General features: G+C 56.1%; 9 protein-coding genes across 9 annotated transcripts; 4 read left to right on the forward strand and 5 right to left on the reverse strand.

Annotated features, from left to right (window-relative positions):
• Positions 1 to 440: 440 nt before the first annotated feature.
• Positions 441 to 2,229, reverse strand: CGCA056_v003061 (Cytochrome P450 52A13; the record flags this gene model as incomplete). The annotated part of the gene is made up of 5 exons (XM_037318318.1): positions 441 to 583; positions 644 to 1,344; positions 1,392 to 1,460; positions 1,517 to 1,994; positions 2,064 to 2,229. 5 exons carry the CDS (start codon positions 2,227 to 2,229, stop codon positions 441 to 443), a joined length of 1,557 nt encoding a protein of 518 aa, XP_037182641.1.
• Positions 2,230 to 7,811: 5,582 nt separating this feature from the next.
• adh-11 (Alcohol dehydrogenase 1) lies at positions 7,812 to 8,921 on the forward strand (the record flags this gene model as incomplete). The annotated part of the gene is made up of 2 exons (XM_037318319.1): positions 7,812 to 7,869; positions 7,921 to 8,921. 2 exons carry the CDS (start codon positions 7,812 to 7,814, stop codon positions 8,919 to 8,921), a joined length of 1,059 nt encoding a protein of 352 aa, XP_037182642.1.
• A 771-nt stretch (positions 8,922 to 9,692) lies between these two features.
• On the reverse strand, positions 9,693 to 11,381 carry arp-3 (Actin-related protein 3; the record flags this gene model as incomplete). Its single annotated transcript, XM_037318320.1, has 7 exons — positions 9,693 to 9,758; positions 9,812 to 10,645; positions 10,711 to 10,797; positions 10,847 to 10,893; positions 10,952 to 11,179; positions 11,236 to 11,258; positions 11,347 to 11,381. 7 exons carry the CDS (start codon positions 11,379 to 11,381, stop codon positions 9,693 to 9,695), a joined length of 1,320 nt encoding a protein of 439 aa, XP_037182643.1.
• A 1,074-nt stretch (positions 11,382 to 12,455) lies between these two features.
• On the forward strand, positions 12,456 to 14,313 carry TASP1 (Threonine aspartase 1; the record flags this gene model as incomplete). Its single annotated transcript, XM_037318321.1, has 3 exons — positions 12,456 to 12,712; positions 12,757 to 12,956; positions 13,010 to 14,313. 3 exons carry the CDS (start codon positions 12,456 to 12,458, stop codon positions 14,311 to 14,313), a joined length of 1,761 nt encoding a protein of 586 aa, XP_037182636.1.
• Positions 14,314 to 14,767: 454 nt separating this feature from the next.
• On the reverse strand, positions 14,768 to 15,856 carry tfb4 (General transcription and DNA repair factor IIH subunit tfb4; the record flags this gene model as incomplete). The annotated part of the gene is made up of 1 exon (XM_037318322.1): positions 14,768 to 15,856. One exon carries the CDS (start codon positions 15,854 to 15,856, stop codon positions 14,768 to 14,770), a length of 1,089 nt encoding a protein of 362 aa, XP_037182637.1.
• Positions 15,857 to 17,786: 1,930 nt separating this feature from the next.
• Positions 17,787 to 19,983, forward strand: rng3 (Ring assembly protein 3; the record flags this gene model as incomplete). Its single annotated transcript, XM_037318323.1, has 2 exons — positions 17,787 to 18,533; positions 18,607 to 19,983. 2 exons carry the CDS (start codon positions 17,787 to 17,789, stop codon positions 19,981 to 19,983), a joined length of 2,124 nt encoding a protein of 707 aa, XP_037182638.1.
• A 199-nt stretch (positions 19,984 to 20,182) lies between these two features.
• On the reverse strand, positions 20,183 to 20,689 carry TRM2 (tRNA (uracil(54)-C(5))-methyltransferase; the record flags this gene model as incomplete). The annotated part of the gene is made up of 1 exon (XM_037318324.1): positions 20,183 to 20,689. The coding sequence occupies one exon, from the start codon at positions 20,687 to 20,689 to the stop codon at positions 20,183 to 20,185; it is 507 nt and encodes a 168-aa protein (XP_037182639.1).
• Positions 20,690 to 22,760: 2,071 nt separating this feature from the next.
• On the forward strand, positions 22,761 to 24,803 carry CGCA056_v003068 (Glutathione hydrolase proenzyme; the record flags this gene model as incomplete). The annotated part of the gene is made up of 7 exons (XM_037318325.1): positions 22,761 to 22,764; positions 22,833 to 23,011; positions 23,067 to 23,330; positions 23,381 to 23,540; positions 23,598 to 23,646; positions 23,694 to 24,287; positions 24,341 to 24,803. The coding sequence occupies 7 exons, from the start codon at positions 22,761 to 22,763 to the stop codon at positions 24,801 to 24,803; spliced, it is 1,713 nt and encodes a 570-aa protein (XP_037182644.1).
• A 130-nt stretch (positions 24,804 to 24,933) lies between these two features.
• On the reverse strand, positions 24,934 to 26,739 carry alg-11 (GDP-Man:Man(3)GlcNAc(2)-PP-Dol alpha-1,2-mannosyltransferase; the record flags this gene model as incomplete). The annotated part of the gene is made up of 4 exons (XM_037318326.1): positions 24,934 to 25,109; positions 25,159 to 26,146; positions 26,199 to 26,334; positions 26,384 to 26,739. The coding sequence occupies 4 exons, from the start codon at positions 26,737 to 26,739 to the stop codon at positions 24,934 to 24,936; spliced, it is 1,656 nt and encodes a 551-aa protein (XP_037182645.1).
• Between the last annotated feature and the right edge of the window lie 247 nt (positions 26,740 to 26,986).

A 26,986-nucleotide genomic window follows, 5' to 3' on the forward strand; every position in this document is an offset into this window, starting at 1 on the left:
AGGTTTTCGCCAGCCACATTTACTAGCTATCACTGGTAACCGAGCAGATACGATGGATGGACATGAAGTCAGTCTGTTCCAGCAACCAATGGCCGGCCTGCCCCTGAACAACACAACAGGCCCACGAGGCTGCACATGACAGGCATCGCAGATCTACAAGGCGAACAACACGCAGATCGTCATATTCAATCTTGAAACCTTATATTCCATTTATCCATGGAGAAAATACTACCTGCCCATCGTTATCCAGTCATCGATCAAACTATCGATCCCATTATCCTTGTGAAGGCTTGACGGACCGTCACCTCCTTATCAAAAGGCCTCCCCTTCCAACGCAGATTCCGAACAGATCCAGTGCCGGTAACATCGCGTCTGTAGTTTTCTCTTTCCACAGGTCTCCCCGATTTCAGGGGTTTGTGTCTCTTCAGCACGCCTCCCGCTTACGCCATCTCACCATCGACCGCCTCGCGGAGCGCAATCGGCACGCCGTGTCCTGGCGCGCCCACAATCTCCGCCTTGAGCACCTGCTCGCTCCAATTGCCCCTGTACTCGAGCCTGTCGTACTTTTGCAAAAATAGCACCACTGCCGCACGGCAACGGTTAGCTTCTGCTGTGGTGGGGGGTAGGTTCGCAGCAAACTCACATGTGTAAGCCATCTCCGTCATGGCAAAGTTCTGTCCTACGCAGATTCTCGGCCCGCCGTTGAACGGCACGTACTGCCACGGCTTCGGCGTCCAGTTCTCCCACCTCTCGGGGCTGTAGATGGCCGGGTCCGCGAACGTCTCCGACACCTCGGGGTACAGGTCCCGCCTCCTCTGCATGGCCAGCGTGCTGTAGACGACGGAGTCGCCTTCCAGTACAGCAATATCGGGGCCTCCGTTTTGCCCGGGCAGGGTCGTCGTGGTCAGTGCTGAGCGCACGTTGAACGGTACTGCCGGGTACAGACGCAGCGTCTCGTTGAGGCAGTTTGTCAAGTACTTCATGTTCTTCAGGTCTTCGTACGTAGGTTGCTTCTTTGGTCCAACTGCGGAGAGAACCTCATTGCGAAGCTTGGCAAAGGTAGCAGGGTAGCGGGAGAGCTCGTAGACTGTCCAGGAGAGCGTCGCAGCGGTAGTGTCGCGTCCGGCGAGCAGAATGGCGATGAGCTGGTCTCGGATGATCTTGGGGTCGCGGGTGAAGCGGGCAATGTTGTGCAGGAAAGTGAAGTCCTTGTCCGACTTCGACAGCTTCTCGAGCTCGTCAGGGGGAAGCGCGAGTGCCTCCTCGATGAAGGGAACCACGAACTCCTCAATGACTCGGATGCCACGCTTGTACTTGCCATGGGGAAGAATGGACTCGAAGGGGCTGGAATTTTTAGTCAAGCCTAAGACTACTGGAAGTTTCTTGCTTACGCCATGATGGTGTAGAACATCTGGTAGCTCTGCACTTCGTTGAAGGCGTGGGCGAAGTGATGCTTCGGGCTGTTCGGGTCGTGTCAGTCGCACCTCGCAAACCTAGACAGAACATGGAAACTTACTTGCTCAAGCTGTTGACGCTGTGTCCCAGCAAAAAGTCGGTCGTGACATCCAACGTCATGCGGTAGAACAAGTCCATGATATCAAAGGTCACACCGGAAGCAGGGAACCTGGCCATCATGGCCTTGGACCACTTATCGAAGATGGCGAGATCGCTGACTCTATCCTTGATGAACATGGGCCTGATCAACGACCGGTTGTCCTGCCATGTCTTTCCATCGGTCGTGAAAATGCTATCGCCGAGGAACGGTGACCAGACCTGGTGGAACATCGGGCCCTTGCCAAAGTCCGCAAACTTCGACGTCAGGACCGTCTTAATGTGCTCCGGTTCCTTGGTAATCAGGAACCGCAGCTTTCCGGTGAAGCCAATCTCAATGGTGTTGGGAGACTCCTTGGTGGCGACATTGTAGAGCGAGTTGAACCCCTCGAGGAGCTGATGTCTGAGCTGATACTGTCCAATACGCAGAAAGACTGGGATGGCTTTTTGGTGTTAGTCGGTTGGTGATCGCCAACAACAGGAGCGGGGAAGCTCCTGGAGTTCGTGCCTACCAGTTACGGGGTTGGAGGCAATGACTGGTGCCCTGACACCGCCGCTCCTCTTAATCAGGTACTCGATTCTGACTCTGTAAAAGACGAGGAGAAGGACGTATGCCCCAAACACGTAGCCCGCGACGTGAAGGGGATTAGCGGTCGTCAAGCTCTCGAGCAAACCCATCTTTGGCTTAGGGCAGGAAAATCGAAGCTCCCTGTCTTGTCTCGATCGTTTGACAGGTGTGGCTTCTCCGGAAAAGAAGGGAATTTGAACTGGGAAATCGAATAAGAAATGGAATGGCAGATTCAGAACAATGATATTTCGATGTCAGTCACCACACACTACTACTGCTGCAAAACGCTCGACCGCCAGCTTGGACAGGAGGCAGGAGTAACATCGTCTTAACTGAACCCGTTTCAACCATCACCGAGCGGCACATGTGAAGGCTGCCTGCTCAGACCGCGGCTAGGTTCGACCCTCCGAACTTGGGGTATGCCTCCCATTCGTTTCGTTTGGAGGCCGCTGGTCATCGCCAGAAGGGACGCATACGATTGGGCCGCTCGACCTTGGTGTATGCATCGCCATCGTAGCGTTCCCTACACGGGCCATCTTTGCCAGGGGTATGCCATGTAGCTTTCGCCGTCTCAATGTGACGGATATTCTAGGCTCGCCCGTCAGTTCCGCGACACACAAGAGACTTTGAGACCTTTTGCTGAGCTGTACAGACCTACTCCTACAGTAGTAAGAAGGCGGGGGGCCGCCAAGTCCCCGCATGACGGAGATGGTGCGTGCCATTCGTGTTTAAAAGGCATCCGATGCGAGCTCAGATCACTTGTATTGTTTGCATTGTCGCCTGTGCGTGCGACCCGCTCCCTGAACAGTATGCTCTTCGTCAAACAGGTAGAAAGAACAGTTGAAGTTTGCAAAAAACTGGGCTCAGATTGGCGTTGGATGATTATTGAACAATCCTAGAATGGAAATAGCAAAAGGACAGGACCGACCGTGGTTCGAACACGGGGCCTAGAGATAACTGCGTAGAACTGCAATCTCTCGCTCTACCACTGAGCTATCGATCCAATTCTTATTGGTCGCTCAGCCGGATTTGTCATATAAGTACCCTGCAGAATGGGCTTGGCTTTTCCTCAGGACGCTAGCAGGCTCCACAGCGCGGGAGATCGCAGCCAGGTTCATCTTCAGGAGCCAGTCGGCGATTGTCTTCGTGAGTGCCAAGTTACATCAGGGAGATGGCAAAGCTTTTGTTCCGCTTACGCAGTCGACCGCGCGGTTATGCGTGGATGGCGACTCAACCTTACTTCACGTTTGACAATCCCTCGCCTCCTCGGTTCAGCCAATCCGCTGGGCTCAGCCGCCACTGTCGAATGAAGTATATTTCAGCTCAGGCGGTCTTGTGTGAAGCTGGGGCGTGTCACAGCTTGTTCCTGTTCGAGCATTGCTTCCATCCTTCAGCTTGACATCAGCCCCTACACATGTCACAATCTTTCGCTAATAACTTTGTTACAACCGTCAACGTAGGCTAGCTCAGCTCAGGCTGCAAGACCGAGTGGTCTTGCCGAAACACATCATAGGATGATGGGCATCAAGTCCAAGTGCAAGGTCACGCACAGCCCTTTAAGGGTTCATCCATTGGAAATGGTGCCTGGAGTACTTGAGACGAAGGAATTCGCCATGCCGATAAGGGGATGACAGCGTCTCATCGTGTTTGCAAGTAGGCGCGGACGGCAACATTTGGGTCTGATCAGCGCTGGCCTCCTTCCAGTCTTAGTAAGTGCAGGAGGCCCCGAAGAAAAGTAATCTGAATCGTGATGTTCAACCAGTCCCCCCAGGATAGTGGTAAGCCTGCTAGGAAGAGGAATTATCGCGCACCCCGGAGATTGAATCGGAGGAATGATTGTGCTCAGAACGTCCGTAAAGTTGGCGAAGACAAGAGCCGAGAAAACCTGACGAGGCGGGGTTCAGTCCGACGTAGGTTGCAATGCATGGTCTTTTCGACTCTCTGGCACTTTTCGTTGGTTGGATAACGACGCAGACAGAAGGTCGTTGGGTCAGATTTCTGGAGCCTCTGGCAGGAGACGCAGGCGATGCGGCTCGGGTTTTGGGCGGGTTGGTGAAAGCAGCTTCGGTTGGATATTACCACCTCCGCATGTTCTGAAGCACCCGCAATTTTGGTTCAAGCGGGCCATGCCATTCTCCCCAGATTCTCATCTACCTCCTGCTTCTTGGAGGCGAAGAGTCTTCCGTTGTTCCGGGATGTTCCTGGAGTATAGTTGCCGATCCGGGCAACACAGGTGGCCGAAACCCCCAGCGTGCCGGCAAGAGCAGCAAGCAATCCTCCGCTCGTCCATGAAGCCGCCGCACTACCGGATCCGGGGATCAACCTGGCAGGCGTGCGCCACCCACACAGTACAGAGCGTCGAGTGTTGGGGTTCGAGGGAGTGCGGCCAAAGTTGAGTGCTGCAATGGACATTGACCGAGGGTTCCAAGGTGCAGGAGCTTTCCCCGCAAAGCTGGAGACGTCAGGGAGGGTGGTTGGTTGGGGGTCGCACGCTGAGCAAGATGGGATCAACTGCTTGCGTGTGAGAGTTGGCTATTCATAGGGTGTGATGCGGGGAAGCATAGATGGGGGAGCGTTTGAGAATCGCGGGGCCCCATCCGTAGCCGCCACGATTGTGGGTGACTGTGTCAGACACGGTGGTGGTTTTCTGCGTCAGGAGGCCGGCTGTGAAGCTCCCTTCGAGCGAAGATGTGGAGGCCCGGCCTCATTATTGGGGAATGCTGGCGGTCTTCTCGTGCGTAGCGTAGCGTCGTGGAGAGCTGCGGGCGAGGCGGGATAGGCAGGCAGCCGGCATGACGGCCTAGCCATCGCACTGTGCCGCGAGTGGTGCGTGGGATGGAGAATGTATGTGGGGGAAGCTTTGCAAGATACTGGGGTAGCAACAATTAGCTCGCGGTTCTGGTGTCTATCATTTGGCAGATTGCCAGGTTGAGTCGTGTTTTGCGTCGTGTTGGGCTCGGTTTGCGAGGTGCATGATCCGCAGGCCCCTCTGGACGAACGGAGATGAAGGCCTTTGAAGCTATTCGCAGCCACCTCCCTGCGACGTCGGACTAAGACTTCTGCGGTTGCTGTGCCTTAGTCAAGGTCCACAGGATGGAGGGGTCCATATTGACGACGTCGTTGGGAAAAGCACACGTCTCAGTCGTATGGGGGTTGCGTTACTTTTGGCCGAGAAATGCCTGCCTGGGTTGCTTGCGGGCCTTTATTCTGAGTATCCAGACAGATACGAGGTATTATTAGTATGTATCCATGAGATGCTCCAGACGGGGCAGATTCATCGAGATGCGGCCGGTATCCGCTGATACCGAGTCACTGTCAATCCTCGAGCTGCTGTGGTCGAGTGGACAGACGTTTGGCAAGTTGAAAAGTGACGGCAGAGCGGAACAACGGGACGGGAGGCATGAGTCGGGCCCTGGAACGGTAGACGGCGTCAGCGACGGTTCGGTGGTGTGCGGCGTGGGCGCGGGTGGTGCTATGGAATAGTGGCGTTATGTCGTCGTTAGCGGTTAGGCGTGTAGATGCCGAGAGATTGCGGCGACTGCCAACACCAATCGGCGCTGGGAACCCTGTAAAAGATCCCCACTAGAGCTCGATCAACGCCTGTAATGGCCTAGGGCGGCGAAGGAATGGAACCTCAGGGCAGGGATTGCAGCGAGGAAAGGCGGCTTCCGATGTTGTCTACTCGGGACAGTTCAAGGAGAGGGAAGCTTGGTTTCCACGTTAGAGGGGTCTTTTCCACGAGCAGCCGTGGTGATGATGATTGAGTAGGTAGGTGAGGTGATTTGGTTTAGGGGAGCGGGCAGGTGCACCTCAGACGATAAGACAAGGAAAGAGGACCCAGGAACATGGGCCTGGCACTTTCCACAATCGGGAATGGGCTTTGCGTGGTGCTGTTTCTGCTCTGCTGTGGCGCCGACAGCGAATGGCATTGGGCGCATCTCATTCGTCCCATCTGGTGATTCTCCATCCCCAACCCAGCAGGTCTCATGCTTTTCTGGGTGTTCTTCGGCCCTACGGCGCAATTTTTTATTTATGGGATTTCTGAGCAGCATCCATGACCACGTCTCACGACGACAATCTCTCTCCGACGAAACGACGAGAAAGATGGGCACCGCTCGCTGTCTTGCTCGCCGCCACTTTCGGCCTCGTCTCTGTGGACTGTCGTCACTCCAGCGATATCAGATCAGATCAGATCAGGCCGACGATCCAGAGTTGGTACATGACACGCCTCGGAGAAGAAGGGTGTAAGTGACGGTGTGACAGCTACCCAGACCAGAGAACAAACACCTGCCAACAAAACCCAACCCGACCTGTCGGCGACGGCCGCCCACCTCGCTACGGCATCATTGTCCCCGAGAACAGGACCACCAGCATGGTCTGCGGCCAATGGGTCCACCTCCCACGCTCATGGCCGCAGCTGGCCACTCTCCACCCGCCATTCGGCCTCTGCAGTGTCTCCAGTGCTTCGACGTCAACCACGAGCTGTCAGGTGGAGTTTTCGGTTCCTTCGACCATCCCCCGTTGCATCCGTCCCAACGACCCAACTCAATCATGGAAGCTTGCAGACTCAAACTTCCTTCTCCCCACGTCGTCTATCCTGACGCATGTCGTCTGCCACAGACACCATGATCCCGGTCCAGGGTCCATGGGGGTGAAGAACCAAAGTCTGGAATCGCCTGTCGTCCGCCGTCTGGTCTCTGCTCCTCCGGGAAACGTACTGTCGCCTCAGATGTACCTTCATCATGGAAGCACTGTGTTGATGACAGTCCCCCAAACCAATCAGACACAGATGCCGCCCTTCTTCAGTCTGCCGCTTGTCCTTAATGCGCGCGGGGCAACGTGTTTCCCGTTGTACCTAGCTTCCATCCTTCCAAGGCAAGGCAAGGGAGCGCAACCTAGAACGCTGAACCCCCCGTCCCGGTGGAGCGAGATCAACTGCAAGCGCAGGCCTGCTGCAGGAAAGCCAGCAGTAGCAGTGCCTGCCTTCCTTACCTACTCCAATTCCAACAATTCCCCAACCCTCAGCGACTGCGATTGCGACTCTCGCTTCTCCAACAATGCCTCAACCTGATTGACGTGCGGTGATCCGGCCCACGTCCGCCCGGCCTTGGCTTGGCCCTTGGGGTGTGTCTCGAACTCTGCTGCCACTGTGAGGGGTAAAAGCTCCGTTGACTGCGGTTCCTGGCCTGTCGTCAACATCATACGTTTTTTGCTCTAGCCTTGTCCAGTGGATGCCCAGTCGGCCCTGATACGACATCCACATCCTCACCTCACTTCCAGCTGCTCGTCTGCCTACCTTACCTTAGACGACACCTTTTTCTGCGGATACGCCGTGCGCTTGACAGACGTACCTGTGTACTCTTTGCCAATTCAGTCAACCCATCCATCCATCCTGACGACGCGAACCACCCGCCGCACCGAGCTCCCCCTACCTTACGGGATACCTCATACCATGCTATCCCTACACCTCACTTACACGCCTAGTCCTGGTCGAGGTCGAGATGTTGCTCCCATCTCTATAAAAGGTCCTCCTCGCCAGTCCATTGATCCGGTCTGATCAAATCAAGCGATCCAAGCTCAACAGTCTTCCATCTCACATACTCAACATCTACTTCCGTCTTAGAACAGGTAGATCCCAGATTCGTCTCTTCTCCAGACCTTTCACAACTCAAACCACCCCAACACAATCATAATGGCCACTGAAGTCCCAACCGAGCAATGGGCTCAAGTCATTGAGAAGACCGGAGGACGTATGTAACATCTTGATCACCTAGCATTGACTGGTCTTTAACACATAGCAGCCGCCGTCTACAAGAAGATTCCCGTCCAGAAGCCCGGTCCCGATGAGGTTCTCATCAACGTCAAGTACTCTGGTGTCTGCCACACCGATCTGCACGCCATGATGGGCGACTGGCCCCTCGACACCAAGATGCCCCTGGTCGGTGGCCACGAGGGTGCTGGTGTTGTCGTCGCCCGCGGCGAGCTCGTCAAGGATGTCGAGATTGGTGACCACGCCGGTATCAAGTGGCTCAACGGCTCTTGCTTGTCCTGCACCTTCTGCCAGGCCGCCGATGAGCCTCTCTGCCAGCACGCCCTCCTCTCCGGCTACACGGTCGATGGCAGCTTCCAGCAATACGCCATCGCCAAGGCCGCCCACGTTGCCCGCATCCCCAAGGATGTCAGCCTCGAGGCCGTCGCCCCCGTTCTCTGCGCCGGTATCACCGTCTACAAGGGACTGAAGGAGTCCGGTGTCCGCGCCGGCCAGTGGGTCGCCATCGTCGGTGCCGGCGGTGGTCTCGGCTCCCTCGCCCTGCAGTACGCCAAGGCCATGGGCATCCACACTGTCGCCATTGACGGCGGCGCCGAGAAGGCCGAGATGTGCAAGAAGCTCGGCGCAACCGCGTTTGTCGACTTCACCACCTCGAGCAACCTCGTCGAGGATGTCAAGAAGGCGACTCCCGAGGGCCTCGGCCCCCACGCCGTCATCCTGCTCGCCGTCAGCGAGAAGCCCTTCCAGCAGGCCTCAGAGTATGTCCGCTCCCGCGGCACCGTTGTCTGCATCGGCCTGCCCGCCAACGCCTACCTCAAGGCCCCCGTCTTCGACACCGTCATCCGCATGATCAACATCAAGGGCTCCTACGTCGGCAACCGCAAGGACACCGCCGAGGCCCTCGACTTCTTCCATCGCGGCCTCATCAACGCCCCCTACAAGGTTGTCGGCCTGAGCCAGCTGAACGACGTCTACGAAATGATGAAGAAGGGCGCCATCGCCGGCCGCTACGTCGTCGACAACAGCAAATAAGCGGCTAGCTTCACGGGACGCAGATAATTGAACAAAATGTTTCGAGAGGAGTCAACTGAACTCAACAAAAAGGGGGTGTCTCCAGCGGGCGGGCGGCGGCGGTCGGTTATGTTTCCTCGGTGGTTGGGGTGATGAGCTTTGTTGGTTTGTTTTCATAAGGATACCTACTTGGGAGGGAGTTCAGCGTGTATGATATGCTTCTCATTCATACCTTTACTGGGAATGAGTAATGATCAATTTGGATTAAGCCATACTGGAAGCCGCGTGATGAGCTTTTGGACATGATCAAATGGTCCTGGTGCACCTCGAGTCTGACTCGAAGTCGAAAGACCCCAATTAACTTCTAGCCTGCAGTCTGGGGAGAGAATAGAGTTGCGGGGTGACTTTAAGGAGGCCGTTGTCTTTTTTCTGTGTCTGTTGTTATTGTACGTGAGGTCGTACTCGAGACCACTGGGGCCGAGATAAGGCAGACCCCAAAGTAGTCGCTGTGGCACAGGCACAAAGGATATATCCTTAAGAAAACTCGGGGAAGCTAGACAGGAACTCAAATTGGCTGATCGCGGGTCTCTGATAACTCGCAGTTGAGACGGCTACAATGTCTACAGCTAAACCCAAAAACATATAAAGCAGACACATTGATACACGCTCGCGCATAAAGGATTGCATGACTGATGGTCATGATTTGAATTCTCGTTAAGTAGTAGGAGGAGTGCTAGGAGTAGCTTTTTTGTGGACACCTGAATCGCAGTCTCTATGTTATTCGCCCAACATTTATGAACCACCAGGGCCACCCAGGAGTGCAAATCGTCTAACAATGCTGGGACCGTATTCTTGGTACTGTGAACGAAGTCAGAAGACATTTTCGTAACGATCAACCAGAGTTTACTCACCTCAGCCTTGGTGTGGCAGTAAGAGCGGAACTCGGGAGTCTGGCCCAGCAAGCTGCCACCGAACCAGGGACCGTGTCTCTGCCTCTTGTGGGTAATGACCTGCACCTCCAAACCGCCAGACTTGGCACCGCCACTACGGACCTCGCTGGCTCGGATGCGCGCGTCAACCAGTTGCTTGATATCTCTCTGCAGGCGGCGGCCAAAATCCTTGTACAGGGTGGAACCACCAGAGAGGACGATGTTCTTGTACAGACCACGGCGAACGTCAATGGGGGAGGACTGGATGACGTTGTCGACAACAGTGGGGAGAGGCGTCAGGAAGTCGGAGCTGTAGATCTCCGGGTTGAAAAAGATCTCGGGGGCAAGGAAACGCTCGTATCCGACGTCAACGGAGACCTGACGGCCACCAGGCTGGATTACAGGGTGCTTAATGAAGCGTGTGGGGTCGCGGTCGTAGCGGGAGAACTCCTTGACAATATCGGGACACACATAGCAGTGCTCCTCCTTGATCTCCTGGGCCGTCTTCAATGACGAATCCGGCTCGCCTCTGTCACGAAGCAGCGACTGGACGAAGTAGGTCAGGTCGCGACCGGCGATGGGAATCGACTTGATGGAGGATCCAATAACGTATCCCTCGGCAACAGGGATGACGTGGGTGACACCGTCACCAGAGTCGATAACCGTTCCGGTCAGAGAACGATCGTGAACCTTGGAGGACGTCCAAGAGGCGGCAAGGGCAAGCACGGCCTGGACGGCTATATAGAGACCGGCGCAGTTGAAGGACTCGAAGAAGATCTCGGCCGTGTTCTCGCGGTTCTCGGGAGGGTTCAGGGGCTAAGTCAAGGTCAGCCAGACTGTGCAACTCGGGCAAGAGAGAATGTGTTTGAATCGTGCCGTACAGGTTCGGTGAGAAGGAAGAAATGGTCTTCGGGTTCTACGCGCAGGTACTTGAAGATAGAGTTGGACCAGAAGCGCTCCATGTGATCCTGAGTGCCGTTAGTATCCCGTTCTCGTGCGGTTACGTAAAGTCCATACCCAGTTCTCTATTTGACCGTGTCGGATGGGGTAGTGAAGACCGTAGCCTAGAGTATCGGTGAGCAGGCTGCTGCACATTCCTTCGTCGTCGCCGTGTGCACTGACCTGGTCCTCCTGACGCAGCAATTGCCTCATCACCGATGAAGAAGTCCAAATCCTCAGTTCCTCGCTTCGAGTTCAAGTGTCCACCAGGGCCTGCACCACCGGTCAAGAAGGACGGCTTGTTGGCAACGGCTGGGCGGCCAGAACCAGTTCCTCCACTGCCGGCAGCGGGACCTTTCGTCGCAATGGCGGTCGGGAACACGAAGGACGGGGAGTCGTTTCCGGCGAAACCTGATCATAGTGTCAGAGCTATTAATCGAAAGGGGATCGATTCGCAATTGGCATACCGAGCTTCGAGAATCCCGTGCCGCTGTTGATGAGCTGTTAGCTGGTGATGACCTTACTGACGTCTGCCTCGGGGGATGCGGGGCGGGGCAGGGTGACATTGGTTGACTTACTTGTCCATGACAACGGCAGGCGTTTGGTTCGCCATGTTGGATGTAATTGAGGTTTGCTCGGCTAAAGTCTAGCCCAGATGCAGCACCAGGTTGTGGGAGGATGGACCGGGACGTCGTCGATGCACTCGTGATGCTGATTACGACGTATGTCCAATGTGGTCGGAAATGTGTGCCTTGTCACCGATCAAGCTCCCAACATGCGGCTGTGCATCAGAGGTGGTGGATTCTCCAGCCATGGTGAGGTCGGTGCCCCACCCATCCCCACCAGGCACCCCAGGTCGAGCTGGCAGGACTGTGCTAAGTGGTGCTTTGACTGTATAAACTTACTGTAATGACTTAGGTAAGCACCCGCCTGCTCCTTCTCCAAGCAACGCTAGTCCTCCATGCTGGGAAAGGCCATCCCCATTTCCAAGTTGCGGTTGTGCAAAACGCGTTGGTATGCACGGGTAGCTATCGCGGGAGTTAGATGTCATACATGCGATCTGAGTCACGGAGGCTGTTGTGTCGTTATTCAGGCATCTTCAACCAGTCCTTGAGTGCTCAAATCAGGCAACTTCGCAGTTCCATTTCCAACGGGCCTGCCTGCATATAACCTATGTTAGCCAGGAGCTTGGGGGGCCCCGGCATCATCACCTACTTTCCCTGTCTAAGCTGAGCAGGCGAAAGCTTCTGAGCCAGTCTGCCACTTCCAAACATCAAGCTGTTTGGTCTACGGGAAGCCCCCAGCCTTCTACGCACCTGCAGCCGAAAGCTCTAGCATTGAGTTATTTTACCGCCGATCTGTCTTTGTCGCTTCCCCCATCTTCACACATCTACCACATCTTCTCTCTCGGGAGACTGATGGTCGGTTCCGGGCTGCCTACCATCAGCATTCACATCCAGCAGACCCTTCTTTTTTGAGCCTCTACTTGGACTTCTTGTCGTTAGAACGCTGGCTGCTTTCGATTTGCATGCTTGCTCATTCATTTACTTCGGTCCATTAAACAACAGGCTATCTAGCTATTACGGTCGTTTTCAACGGTCCAGATAATATCGACTAAGACCCAGTATTCCCATCAGAATACCTGTATGCCGGCCAAGCTTCCGCAGCTGGGCTGAACTGCCGTGGAATGGAAGCCCTTGATGCTATTGCCAGGCGAGCCACGCTAGACACCACCACAGGCACGGCCACGGATCTTTTGAGCAACGACCACCATCTCCTTCAGGCAGATCCCGAAGTGCAGACAATTGGCGGCACAGATGGCACAGTCGATCGAGTATTGAAGCGGATACATAAGCCAAGATTCCCTGGAGCCATCTTTATCCATGCCGGAGCGGGCTTCCACAGCCATCAGAATGAGAGAGTTCACCTGGAGGCTTGCAGCAAGTAAGTCATTCCTCCTAGGCCTTTTTGCTTGACTAACCAGATAGTGCTGCCGCAATGGGAATGAAGTTCTTGAAGTCCGGTGCCTCGGCTACGGAAGCTGTTGAAATTGCCCTGCGCGTTCTCGAAGACAAAGAAATCACGAATGCTGGCTACGGCTCGAATCTCTCGATGGACGGTACTGTCGAATGTGATGCCACCGTCGTCGATTACCTCGGAAGAAGCGGTGCTTGTGGCGCCGTGCCAAGTAAGTATATATTGAACGAGTGCGGCAAGGTCAGGACTAATGATGCACTCAAGACGTCCGAAATCCCATCTGCCTTGCCAAGTTGATTTTGGACAAAAGCAACCAGCCACTTTCCCTGAGACGAGTTCCGCCCAATATCCTCGTCGGCGAGGGTGCCAAGAATTTTGCTCAGGAGCACGGCATGCAGCCAGTCCACAACGACTACCTAGTCTCCAAGAACGCCAGAGACCGATTTCTTCGATGGCAAGAGGACCTCAAGCGAGCTGAGGAGAAATCGAAGCAAGGCATGCCTCGAGGACCAGCCAACGACACATCTGATGTCGCCCATCAGTATGAAACCATCCCGGTGCCTGGCTCTCCGCGAACAACCAAAGTGTTGCAACGGGATCATGCTAGCGCTATCTTTACCGGTACATGGAACGAAGGCCAACCTGACTCCCCGCATCGAGGCTCCCCGGCGCTGGAGCAGGGCCTCAGCCAACCTCTAGACAATTCTGTACTGGCGAATCCCCGAAGTTTGCCGCAACGCCAAGGCATAGAAAGAGCACCTCTGAGCTACATCGGCGCTTCCTTGCCATCTTCCAATAAGTCTCGCACTCAGTTATTGCAAGAGAGAGGCCTTCCGTCGAGCGATGGGGACTACCTCAACCAGGGAGACCGTGATGGCACATACTCCCCTCTATGGTCTGACGGAGCCAAACATGTCAGCACTGTTGCGCAGCTGCAGGCATGTCGTCCTCGTGGTATTAAGAGACCGTTCTCTGCTGCTGAACTCGAGGAGGAGGATATCATCACTGACACTGTGGGTGCAATCGCGATCGACGAAAAGGGTCGGATTGCGGCAGGTTCATCATCTGGTGGCATCGGAATGAAGCACCGGGGGCGCATAGGCCCTGCTGCTTTGGTGGGCATCGGAACGGCCGTCGTGCCCTGTGACCCAAATGACCCGGATGGAGTCAGCGTTGCAACCGTAACGAGTGGCACTGGTGAGCACATGGCCACGACAATGGCGTCTCAGCGATGTGCAGAGCGCATCTACGGCAACACCCGCAGGGGACCAAACGGAAGAGACGTGGAAGAATGGGACGAAGACGCGATCATGGAGTCCTTCATCACAAACGACTTCATGGGACATCCCGGCGTCAGAAACTGCAACTCGGTTGGGGCGATCGGCGTGATGACGGTGAAGAAAACGCGGACGGGCTACTATTTGTACTTCGCGCACAACACCGACTCCTTCGCGCTCGCCTCAATGGGCGGCTCAGACAAGGAACCTGTATGCGTCATGTCCCGCCTGGGGGAGTCAGCTCAGGTCACGCGAGGTGCTCGACGGATTCGGGTTGACCCAGGATCTTGAGGGCGCACTTTGTTTCACACCATTTTTGGATTGGCATTCAGTGACACTGGCCAACATGATCGGGGAACGAGGAGTGGCGGTTGTTTTGCGTCCAGGACGCTGAGCCAGGTTGGCGAGAGCATCCCCAGACCGGATGAGATATGCCGGCTCTCGCAGTGATATTTAGTAGTGATACCCCTTCACGCATTATGCTTAGCTCCTAGAGCGCTACTGGCATGAATTTCAGACAATCGCCTAGAGAGTTTGCATTCAGTCACTTGCAAATGCACCAGAGTATGATGTGAGCCAATAAGGCCGGCTGATGATTGATGTATAAGGCTGATACCGAACCGCCGTCTTTCCAAACGCCAAATCTACCTGTCCTGGAGCTCAGGATCTGTGCCTGCTCAGCTTGATCCTGTCCTGAGCAACTTCTTGATTTTACATGGCCCAAGCGGGCATTCGTGATATATCATTACGCTGGCCGTGGTGTTCCCCCAGGAGTACCCGTCTCCTCCCTGATGTTGCCGTTTGCCAGTACCTTCTTCTTCTTTTTCTTCCTCCGCGGGACAACAGCGGGCTTAGCGCCGTAGCTCCCGAGAGAGAGCTTGGTGCCGCACGTCAGGCACTCGGAGTTTTCAGGCACGTCGCAGAAGATGCTGAGGCAGATACTGCATACGAAGCCGGTGTCTACCACGCGGCCGTGGCAGAAGCATGCGGCGCGGAAGTCGACTGTGTGGTGCGTGGGTGGGATCAGGGAGGATCTAGCCTCGGCGTCGGCAGAGTACGCGAACATGAGGTAGCTCAGTAGACCCCTAGGACTGGCTGCCTGCATGAAAGTTCCGTCGGTGATGTAGCTCGCTTGCTGGAGGAATGTTGCGTCTCCAGAGAGGGCGAGGGTGTCAATGGGAATCTGGGAGTGCGCCGCCGCGAAGACAGCGTTCATCGTGGGTATGTACTGCACCGGCTCGGAGTCGGAGACAGAGAGGATGAAGATGCGTGCATGAAGGCGCGTGAGGGCGGAGGAGGTCGCGCGGGTGGCTTCCGGTGTCTTGTTTGTCTCGTTGAGCGCCATGGAGGCCTTGTTGATGTATGACAGAGCCAGCGTGAGCGCGCCTGACAGCTGGGTTGTTGTACAGGAGAGGTCGGCTTCGGTGGTCTGATTGATGACTTCGCGTATCGCTCCGAGGACCGCCTTCTCGATCTGCGCGAACTGGGGGTACTTGTTGGCGTTGGACTTGTTCGGGGTCGGCGCAAAGGCGTCTGCCATGTCGACGTCCTCAGACGCGCCGTTCGTCGAGGCCGCCTTGGGCTCGGACTTTGTGGGGTAGAGCCATACTGCGCGGTTGCTGTGGGATGCGATTATGGCGACCTGGTTGGCGTTGCTGAAGGCGAGGTGGGCGTTGACGAAAACGAGGATGCTTGCGATGGCTTTGGAGAGGGGGAGGACATCGTTGAGAGCGGCCCAGGCGCGGGGGTTCGTGTCGATGACGATGGAGAGGAGCGAGGGGGTCGTCTCGTGGGAGGAGACCTCGTAGTGGTCGGAGGCGTCGACGTTATTCATGTTGAGGAAGGGCTATGGCGATGGCCTCGTCGGCTGGCGGCCAGGTCGCGGGTAGGTGTCACCGGCGGAGCAGCATGTGTGTGATGTGTGGTATTGGTAATGGTATTGGGGGATAGACCCCTTGGTCAATTGGACCCTTTCAACCCTACCCTACGTCTTCGAGAGGGAAGACTGAACCAGGTCTCTTGGCGCGGTATCACCAAAAAGGGCAGGGCGAGAGGTAGGGGTTTGTGTGAGGTAAGGTGATGCAACTAAGCTTGCTTCACTTTCAGAAATAACTGACGACGGAGCTGCTGGCTGGTCTGTGCACGGCCGACGCCATGGAACAGGCAAGCGCGGTTATTGGATGGCACCCACGGGCAAGGGCTCCGGGGAACAGGCTCCGAAGGTCCAGCAGGGCAGCGGGCTGAGGACGGAGGTGCACACTGCACTGCACTGCACTGCACGCCTAACTACCTGGCAGCACGCGGGATGCGTCACAGGGACCCGGGGATCTCACTGGACATCCATTCCGTATCTGGTGAGATTTACTGCGGCTAGTAGGTAATTGGGAAGTGAGGTCATTGCAGCAAACAAGGGGAAGATCTGGAGCGATCATGCACAATTCCTGGGAACAGATGCTGGGTATGCTAGCGTTTGACCAATTTACTGCGCCAGAGCATAAAGCCACCCTCCATAGGTAGTGCCTGGTGAATAGAGATTGCGACTCGACTCGCCATCTCGCTGAAATACCTACCTAGGCTACGTGCTGCGTACAGGCAGGGTGGGAAGCGCTCGAGGCGCGGTCTGGCGTGGGGGCGCGTTAAGTGGTGTAGGGGCGTGACGGCGGGCTGAGGCAATGATGGTTGGTGTGCATGGTGCATTCAAGCATTCTGCCCCGCCCGTCTACACGCAGCTGCATCTTGTTGGCCGGACTCTATCAGGATGTACCTGCTTGACTAGTCAGCCGGCCAAGAGGGGCTGGAAGGGCTCAGCAGAGTGAGCCGAGTGGTGTTCATGCACTTGGGGTTGTCTCTCTGCAGACGGGAGGAAGGGATGCAGGTATGAAGATAAAGTTGAGGTGGGATGATGGAGGGAGAGTGCGGAAGCCGAGCGGTGTAACTGTTGAGTTTGGGTTCTGGAGCTGGTTGGGAAGAGTGAGAGTTTGGTTTGGACTGGTCCCCTGTGATGCAACCACAAAGCACGGCGCCGGTATGAGCTTGAGTGCTAGAGTGCGTGCTTGGGGTGCTTGAGGTGCTTGGTGTATGTGCTGGTGCCCTGCATGTTGCGTTGCGAATGGGGGCCAAGGAGGGGCACCCGTGGCACCTAAAAAAGGAAACGGCGACGAGGGACGAGGATGAGACCTGACGTTGAACAGCTTGACACCCGCCGCATCCTGCCAACGGTGTTCCATTCAACAGGTGAGGTCAGAGGGAGGTCGAGCATCAGACGCAGGTCTGTCTGGGTCTAGTTAGGTCTGGCTGGCACTTTCTGTCATCTTGCGTGTACGTACCCGGCGTGTTCTGTGGCTAAACTTGCCCATCAACGTAACTGCCTCCATGCTAGCTGGTAGCACTGGCCAGTAGCAAGTCTCAGAGTTGTGAAACCCCTTGGGCTCATCTTCCTGCCTTTTTTCTTATCTCAGCAATTGACCGACCAAGCCTCCTCCACGCATCTGTCATCGCCGCACCCTGTGACCATCAGACCGCGCCGCAAAGTCCGCCGCCGCCCCTAAGCTTCCAAAGTCAAGGTAAAGGTACAAATATTGACTACCGCCCCATCCCGTCTCCTTCTAGACTTTTTCTTCCGTCCCGGGTCTGTCCTCACCTACCCACCACCAGACTTGGAATACCCTAAAATATACATATCTACCTTATACCCTACACCAAGTACCTCTGCTCAACCATTTTCCCAGTTGAGCCACGCACACACACACACAGCACATCATCAAATGGCTGCCGTCACCCACGCCTCCGCTCCCAAGACGGAGCCCTCGAGAGAGGATGAGACCCTGCTGGTCCTTGCGCGATTAATGGAGGGCGGCAAGGAAGACGACGAGACCATCCGCGACCTGGACCAGCTTACCAAGCTGTTGAATGACGACCTCCAGCTCATCCAGGCCAAGACATCCGCACCCACGATATGCAAACTCATCGACAGCGACTGCGTCGACACCATCTTGGCATACCTCGACATGAGACAGCCAGAGATCGTCCGCGCACACGCCATCGTGGCCACCTCCGCCTATCTCAAGGCCGCCGGTGACGATGGTGCCAAGAAGCTCTCGGGCTTCTTTTTCGACAAGGTCAAGAGGGGCACTTACGATGACTACATTGTCGCCTTCTGCGTTGCTGCTTCAGCCTTCCCCATCGTCCCGGATCTGACAGCCGAGCTGTTCCTCAGCGAGGGCTTCCTCAGCTCCCTGGGCCCCCTGATGAGGAGGAAGTGGAAGAGCCGCAAGGTCGAGACCGCCTGTCTGGAGATGCTCAACGCCGCCTGCATGAACTCGCAGTGCCGTGACGCAGTGAACAAGTACTGCACCGAGTGGCTGGAAGAGGTTGTCGACCAGGACCCCGACCAGATTGCCAAGGAGATGCAGCAAGATCCCGAGTACGCCGTCCAGGAGGGCTCCGTCGCCATGCGGAGACACTCGGAGCAGGTCCAAAACTTGGCAGCCGTCATCCTGGCAAAACTGAGGGTATGGTATTCAGACCTTTCAACAACCGGACTTGAAGCCGTCCAATCTAGATCTGACTGACTTCAGAATGAAGGCGGTGCCCCCGGCGCCGGCGCTGAATGAGGAGGGGCAAGGGAAGATTTCACCGGCAATCACTACCATCGAAGACCTTTCAACGAGATTCACATCAATGCTCCTGAGCGACGACGACCATGGAGATCAACATTCAATCGAAGGCCTGGCGTACGCATCGATCCAGCCAGCCATCAAAGAGAAGCTTGCGGGAAACCCAAATTTCCTGAAGAAGCTGGTCAAGAAGCTGGCGGACGCCCCGCCAAAGTCTCCCTTGACCTATGGAGCGCTCAGTATCTTGGTGAATATCACTAGATACCAACCTAAGCTGTCTGAGGAGGACAAGAAGATGAACCAGCTGAAGGCATACGCAGCTGCAGCTGGCAAGGGCGCTGGGCCTGATCCCCTCAACGACGACGACCATGTCACAGAACGGTGCAAGCGTGTCTTTGAGGCTGGCGTCACCCCGGTCCTGGTCACGCACAGCAAGTTTGGTTCACCTGCGTCACTTTCTCTCACTGTCGCTATCATTTATTCCCTATCAGTTACAACCTCTTTGCGTGGAAATCTGGCACAGCAAGGCGCTGTGAAACTACTCCTCATGGCGTGGGCCACACTTCCAGAGACTGAGGCCGCAGGAAGGCGGACAGCCGCTCAGGCTCTGGCGCGAATTCTTATCAGCACCAACCCGGCTCTTGTGTTCGGCGGCAGCCGCTCCAATCCTCAAGCTTCAGCTATCAGACCGCTTGTTTCCATCATTCCCCCGGACCCCGCAGCTGAGCACCGAGACCTGCTTCCAACTTTTGAAGCGCTCATGGCACTTACTAACCTCGCATCGACTGACGATCTTGACACTAGAAGAGCCATTATCCGCGTAGCCTGGCCACAGATTGAAGACCAATTGCTTTGCTCAAACGCGCGCGTATCGAAGGCTGCCGTCGAACTCATCTGCAACCTCGTACAAGCGGTCGAAGGCTTGGCGCTGTATGCCGACGGTAGCCCCCAGGCAAAGGGCCGCATGCACATTCTCCTTGCACTAGCCGACGCAGAGGACGAGGGCACACGCAGCGCTGCTGGTGGCGCTCTCGCCGCCCTCACAGGGCACGAGAACGTTGTACAAGCCATTGTGGACCGTGAGCGAGGAGTCAAGGTTGTCCTCGACATGTGCGCGGATGACAACGAGGACCTGCGTCACCGGGCTGGTTTCATTATTTACAACATGGTGGCTGCCGAGGGTGCACCTGGGGCTAACGCCCGCAAGAAGATTATCGAGGAGGGCGGTCTTGAGGTTCTCAAGGAGGCGGCCAAGAAGAGCCGTCGGGCGGAGGTTCTCGAGGTTCTCGTTCAGGCGTTGAAGATTCTGCTCGAGGATACCAATAACAGGGCATTGGAGGGTTAGAGGTCCGCATCTCTTTTGTACAAGATCCTGATACATGAGGTAGAAGGCAAAGACCTAAACCACGATAAACAAAAAAGACGGACTAGAGTTTCCTGAAATAAATGCAATCACCTCCCCGGGTGGCCTGGTACTTTTTATTCTACATTACGGAATGACGATGGTATCTTGTGTGTACTTTTTGTCTACCTTTTGACCTTGTTTACGCATCCTTTTCCACCCTGTTCAACACCGCCACGCCCTCGACGTGTCCCGTCTGCGGGAAGAAGTCGAATCCCACCAGGCTCTCAATCTCGTACTTTGTGCCGTCGCCCCCGTCGCCGCGCACAAGCACGCCGACGTCGCGCGCCTGCGTGTGCACGTTGCAGCTCACGTAGACGACCCGCCTCGGCCCGTGGCGCAGCAGCTGGCTCAAGAAGTCGTTATCGCAGCCCTTGCGCGGGGGATCGATCACGACGACCGTCTCGTCCGCGGGGTACGTCACGTGCTTGAACAGCTCCGGGGCGTCGGCGGCCATGAAGTTGCACTGCTCCTCGGGGAGGCCGTTGAGCTTTGCGTTCTTGCGGGCGTACTCGATCGAGTCCTTGGCGATGTCGATGCCGGTGCTGCCCTTGAAGAGCGAGGCGAGCGTGATGGTGAAGAGGCCGGAGCCCGAGTAGGCGTCGATGAGGTACTTTATGCGGTCGCGGTTGGGGCCCGCGGGCGGCATGACGTGCTGGCGGATGTAGTCTGTGAACTTTGGCAGGATGGAGTTGTTGTTTTGGAAGAAGGAGTTGGCCGGGTTCGTGAAGATGAAGTCGTCAATGTACTCGCTCGACATGGCGCCCGTGGCTTCCGAGATGCACGTCTTGATGTCGACATGGGTGTCTGTCTCGACGCGGACCGCATCTTCAGGGAGCTCGGCGGGCGGATGCTCTGCGCCGATTTTGGGGTACCGCGTGGTGTTCTCGCGGAGGAGAATCGTGGCGCCCTTGGTGTAGTTGCCAAAGTCGCGGGCGATCCTCGCGCGCTCGCGCTTCATGCCCAGCCGTACGGCGTCCGTTCCGATAGGACAGTCCTCGATGTCCAGCACGATTCTCCTGCCCTTGGCGTTGAAGCCCACCTCGGGGACCTTCTCGAGCGCCTTCCTGGGCCTGCCCTTCTTGTGGAAACCAGGGGGGCCGTCGAAGTGAGGGGTGAGCTTGGTGCGGTAGTTGTACTGCAGGGGGCTGCCGATGGTGTCCCTGATGGTCGGGACCAGCTCGGGCGGCAGCTGCGAGAAGTTCTTGTACGCCTTCTCGACGATGGTGCGCTTGTGGGCGAGCTGGGTGTCGTAGTCGAGCATCTGGAACTGGCAGCCGGAGCAGGTGGAGAAGTATTTGCAGTTGATCCGGGAGTCGTCGCGCAGGGGACCGGGCGTGATCACTGACAGGAAGTCGGCGACGGAGTAGTTTTCCTCACGGACGTGGCGGACGACTTTGATCTTTGCGATGTCGCCAGGGGCCACGAAGGGTACGACATAGACTTGTGGGGAGTGAGGCTGCACCGCGAGACCGTCACCCGTGGAAGAGAGCTCCTTCACCTCCACCTCGATCTCGGTGAAGAGGTCAGGGAGCGGTATTTGAGGTTTCTCGACTGCGCCATCCTCGCCCTCCTTCGCCTCGGTCTCAGGGAACAAGTCCTTTCGTGAGGCGATGAGCGCTTGCACATCCGCCGCCAAGACCTCTTCCGACGATCCCTCCGTGATGTTCCTCTCACGCTTCGATTTCCTCTGCTTAGGATCCCTCCTTCCGCCACCCTGGCCCTGGAATTGGCGCTTGCCGTTCTGCTTGAAGTTGCCGTTCTTGTTCTGCCATTTCTGTCCTCCCTGGGGTTTTGAGGCGCCGTCCTGGGCGGGTTGCGCCGCGGGCTGTGGCTGCTGAGCCGCCTCTGTTGTCGACATGGCTCTAAGTGTGAAGGCCGCGGGGATGCGGCGGTCGGCTGTGAGGTGGAAGCTAGTGAGGGCCGGGCGGAGTGAAGATGAATTGAGTCTCGGGAGCAACCGAAGATGCAAACCCATGAGCCAGGTTCGGTGAAAGTTTTTTTGGGTGACTGTCTGTAACCGTTGGGGTACACTCAATCCGATTTTTTCAAGCAATAAGTAATAGTCTAGTGAGAGTGGGACAGACTCTCTGGATGCGTTGTTGTGGCAGCACCCTTTTGCAGCCAAAATTCAATGTACTGCGACATTCAATAAGTTGAAGCTTGTGACTTGTGAGAAAAAGTTATCACCGTCTGAAGTTGCTGAGAATTACTTAATTTGCCTACGCCTGATTGGTCGCCAGTGTGGAGCCGCGCCAGGTGATCGTTATCATGCGTCCCCCAGGTCCCAAGGTGCAGGTGTGGCAGCTTAGCTTCCCTTATCAGTAAGCCCGGGGGTGGTGGATCCCCGCGGCGGCGTCCCGAGACCTTGTGAGCGTCTCTGCTGGGGCACTTTCGCAATCGACATAAGTCATGGCGCTTTCCCACTCCCTGCCCACCCCCGAACACGGAATGGGGGGCGCAGAGAGAGGAGACTTGAGCTCGCCATCGCACCCAACCTTTTTTTTCTCCGTGTTGTGATTTGGCGGGAGGTTCGGTAGACTGTTTATGTTTTCTTAGACAGCCAGACAGTTCGGAGAGACAACAATACTTTGGACAGCTGAAGACGTAGAAGTCTTCCCTTTTTCGGCTTATCAGTCTTCGGCGTTTGCGCCGATAGGCTCTCGGAGCTTCCGTCCGGTCTTGAAGACTCACTGACCTCCGTGTCTGTTCACTTCAACATGAGTGAGTTCGTCCCAACCCGTGGGATCAGCCCTTTTTGGGAGCATGTTCATACTGACTATGTAAACCAGGGTCATCTCTCTCATTTCGGTGTTTCTATGCCTCTTTGCTGGCTCTGGTCGAGTTGCGGCTTGTGTCGGCTGCCGCGATACCGGAATTCGTCTTTGACCCTAACGGCGGCGACACGGGCGCAGTTGCGAGCGAGTCTGTGGAATGCAGCAGGATAGGACGCGATCTCATCGCGCGTGGCGTACGTTCAGTTTGCCGGAGGCTTGTAGAAGGATGATGCTGACTGGCTTTCATAGGGCAATGCCGTAGACGCCTTGGTCGGCACGACCTTTTGCGTGGGAACTGTGGGCATGTACCACTCGGGAATTGGCGGTGGCGGTTTCGTTGTCATCAGGGACTCGGACGGAAACTATGAGTCTGTTGATTTCAGGGAGTCGGCGCCCGCTGCTGCATTCCAGGACATGTACAAGGGTAACGTCCAGGGGAGTGTGTACGGAGGCCTGGCTGTGGGCGTGCCGAGCGAAGTTCGTGGTTTGGAATACATCCACAAGAAGTACGGCGTAAGTTTGGTTCTTGGGGTACTGTGAAACTTCACCTAACGAATGTGCAGTCTCTTCCATGGAAGACGGTTGTAACTCCGGCGGCCCTGTTAGCCAAGGGTGGATTCCGAGTCTCGGAGGACTTGGTCAGATATATGGCTTCAGCTATCGAGAACCAGAAGAACTTCCTTGTCGAGGATCCTGTCTGGGCCGAAGAGTTTGCTCCTGATGGTAACTAACGCCTGAAGCTTCTCAAATGGTGTTCACAGTCAGCTAACAGCGGGATAGGAACGCTTCTCAAGCTCGACGACATCATCTATCGCAAGAGATATGGAGCGTAAGTAGTTCATAATCTACGAAACCAACTACATCTAACACGACTAGTACGCTCGCCAAGATCGCCGAGGAAGGCCCTGAAGCCTTCTACAGCGGACCCATCGCCGAGTCGATGGTCGCCACGGTCCGCGCCACAAACGGCACAATGACCCTCGACGACCTGCAATCCTACAAGGTCATCACCCGCCAGTCCCTGAACATCACCTACCGCGGCTACCGCCTGACATCTATCGGTTCTCCCGCCAGCGGTGCTGTAGCCCTCAACACGCTCAAGATCATGGAGCAATTCGACCCCTCGGAGAGCGACGACGTGACCCTCGGCGTGCATCGTTTCGATGAGGCTATGCGCTTTGCCTACGGCGCACGCTCTCTCCTCGGCGATCCAGACTTTGTGGCGGGAATCGGACCGTACGAGGACGCTCTCATCGACGAGGCAACGGCCAAGAGCATGCGAGGACGCATCCTCGACAACCAGACGCAGCCGGTGGAAAAGTACGACCCCCACGGAATGTACTCCAGCGAAGGCTTCGGAACCTCGCACATCGTGACCGCAGACAAGTCAGGCATGGCCACGTCACTCACGACCACCGTGAACCTGCTCTTCGGCGCCCAGATCATGGACCCGCTGTCCGGAGTCATCCTGTACGTCCCACTACTGACCCCTTTCCAGCCCTTACTCCGACTAACGTCCCCAGGAACAACGAAATGAACGACTTCTCCATCCCCGGCGTCCGGAACGCCTTCGGCTTCGAGCCGTCCCCCGCGAACTTTGTCCGCGCAAACAAGCGGCCCCTCTCGTCCATCACGCCCATCATCGTCGAGAATCCCGACGGAAAGCTCTACGTCACCGTCGGCGCGGCCGGCGGCTCCCGCATCATCAGCTCCACGGCGCAGGTCACCTGGCACGTTCTTGAGCACGGCCAGACCATGAAGCAGGCCCTCCGCGAGCCGAGACTACACGACCAGCTCATGCCCAACACCGTCACCTTTGAGTATCCCTTCGATAACGACACCGTTGCCAGCATGATCGACAAGGGCCACGTCGTCACTTGGGTTCCCGAGGGCCGCAGCGCGGTGCAGGGCATCAAGTTTGAAGATGGTGTCTTTGAAGCGGCCAGCGAGCCGCGGCAGAAGAACAGCGGCGCGTTTACTGTCTAGATGCATGACATGATGATGTAGACCGTTTTCTTATTCTAGAAACGTTTTCCATGTTTATTGAGGTGTCTGAAGGAAAGGGGTATCCTCGAGTCTATCGGTACATATAGAGATACAACTAAGAGCAATGCATTTAGGGCGTCATAGCCACGAGCTTTTCCATCTGGGCGATCCACTTCTTATCAAATTCTGTCTCAGTGAATCGCTTGGCTGACTGTCGTGCTCTGAGGCGGATAGGAAGCGTGTCCTTGATGGAAAGGGCCTTCTCGTAGCCTTCTGCGAATTCTTTGACGTTGGTGGCATGGAAACCTGCAGTCCTGTTAGCTAGCACACCCAAAGGTCACAAAGAGTCACTAACCAGTAGGTTGGCCATCGACTTCGACCACAATATCAAGCTTGGGACCTCCACTGTCGTGAACAACAGAGATGAGACCCGCAGCCTGGTACTCAACCACGCCAATGCCAAAGTGCTCATTCCACATGCCATTCACGCCCACAGACGCCCTGCGCAGCCAGTCCAAGATCTCAGGCCAGGACGCATCCAAGTGAAACTCAACTCTGTCCTTAATATTGAGCTCATTGACAAGGAGGCGCAGCGTATACACCCTCTTGGAATCATGGTCATCCCTAACACTACCGATCAGGACCAGCTTCGCGTCCCTGGCGGCTTCTGTGTTAGTCTTGAGAAACTCGGCAAAGGACTGAATGATGAGTTGATGGTTCTTCTCAGGGCGGAACTGAGCAATGTAGACCATGGCCTTCTCCCGCTTCTTCTCACTGGCTTCGGATACCTCCACAGCTTCCTCGAGCTCCTCAACGGCGCAAGGGGGGTAGTTGACCTCAATCGGGTTGGTGCGATGTCTGGCCTGGCGATGCGGACCCCAGAGCTTCTGGACATGGCCCTGCGTCCAAGTCGAATTCGTCATCACAATGTCAACAGTGGATCCAACGCGGGAATACAGCGCTGCAAACAGTCGCCAGTAGGTCTTTTTGACCGTGCCCCGCAGGCCAACGCCTTTGCCGGCGTTGACACCTTGCGTTCCGGTTGTAGATTTGGGGTCGAGTGATTCCAGCATATCGGTCGAAATAGTCGGGTAGTGCACGTATGCGCAGGTGGGTACTTTGTGGAAGAGGAGCTTGCACAATCCCAGAGCGAAAGCGTAGCCCATGGTGTCAATGAAGATATCGGGAACCAACAGCTGAAAGGCGTCCCACGCCAGGATCATTGAGCCCAATGACTGGCCAAGGAGCGTGAAGTGAGGCCACGTCGAGGCCAGGACGAGGTGTCTCGTGCTCAGGTAGCAGAAGTTGATGGTCGGGGAGTGGAGGTCGATGTTGAACCGAGTCTGAGACACTGTGTGAGTGCGGAAAGAGGGGATGGATATTGGAGGCACAAACCTTGACACGCGCGAGCATGGACTGCTTATTCATTTCGTGGTCGCCAGTGTAGACGACGCAGAGAGCGTTCGGGTATCTTTCCTGGGTGGTCTTGATCGCGGCCCAGAGGACTCGCTCTCCGCCGCCTCCAGCGTTGCTGCGTCTTGTTAGTCGCCGCCTTTCACTTTCTTCTAAGGTCGACGCACCAAAAAGGATGGAAAAAGCCGACTATCCCGGTCCAGTTGGCGTCCTTTTCTCCTCCAGTAGAGCTTCCAGATGATTGTGCCTGCACATTGGTCTTATTGGATACCGATCGAGCTTGGGAGAAAGCCTGCTGCTCGGCAGTCATAAGCTCGAGAAGCTGGGCCCGTCTCCCCTCCGTCTTCTTGCGCAAATACCAGCCCAACAGCGAGCCGATGCCTCGCATCAGCATAGGAATCATGATGTAGGTCGCAAGCGGGGTGATGGCGATGATCGGTACAACAACGTAGGCGAGGGTCCACGGATCGAGGCCGAACGAGAAGGGCTTCTGCCCAGACGGCGCTGAGCAGGTTTCTGGCATCGGAGTCGACCAAGAGGGTGAGAGTGGACGAGGATTGAGCTTGCTATGCTGCGTCATGACCGGATTTCGTTTGTACCAAAAGGCAGTCGGGGGCGAAAGGCGCTGCGGTGAAGTCCAGCAGCATTAGCATGCCCATTGACGTTGGTGGGATGTTCAAGGGACAAGATGGGATGGGACTTGAAATGGCCAGGTTGTACTGCAAGCTAGAAATGGGGCGGGGGGAGCTGCAGCGCTGCACATGGGGGGC

This window comes from Colletotrichum aenigma, assembly GCF_013390185.1.
Source record: "Colletotrichum aenigma strain Cg56 chromosome Unknown KSG_Cg56_contig02, whole genome shotgun sequence".
Lineage (NCBI taxonomy): Eukaryota > Fungi > Ascomycota > Sordariomycetes > Glomerellales > Glomerellaceae > Colletotrichum > Colletotrichum aenigma.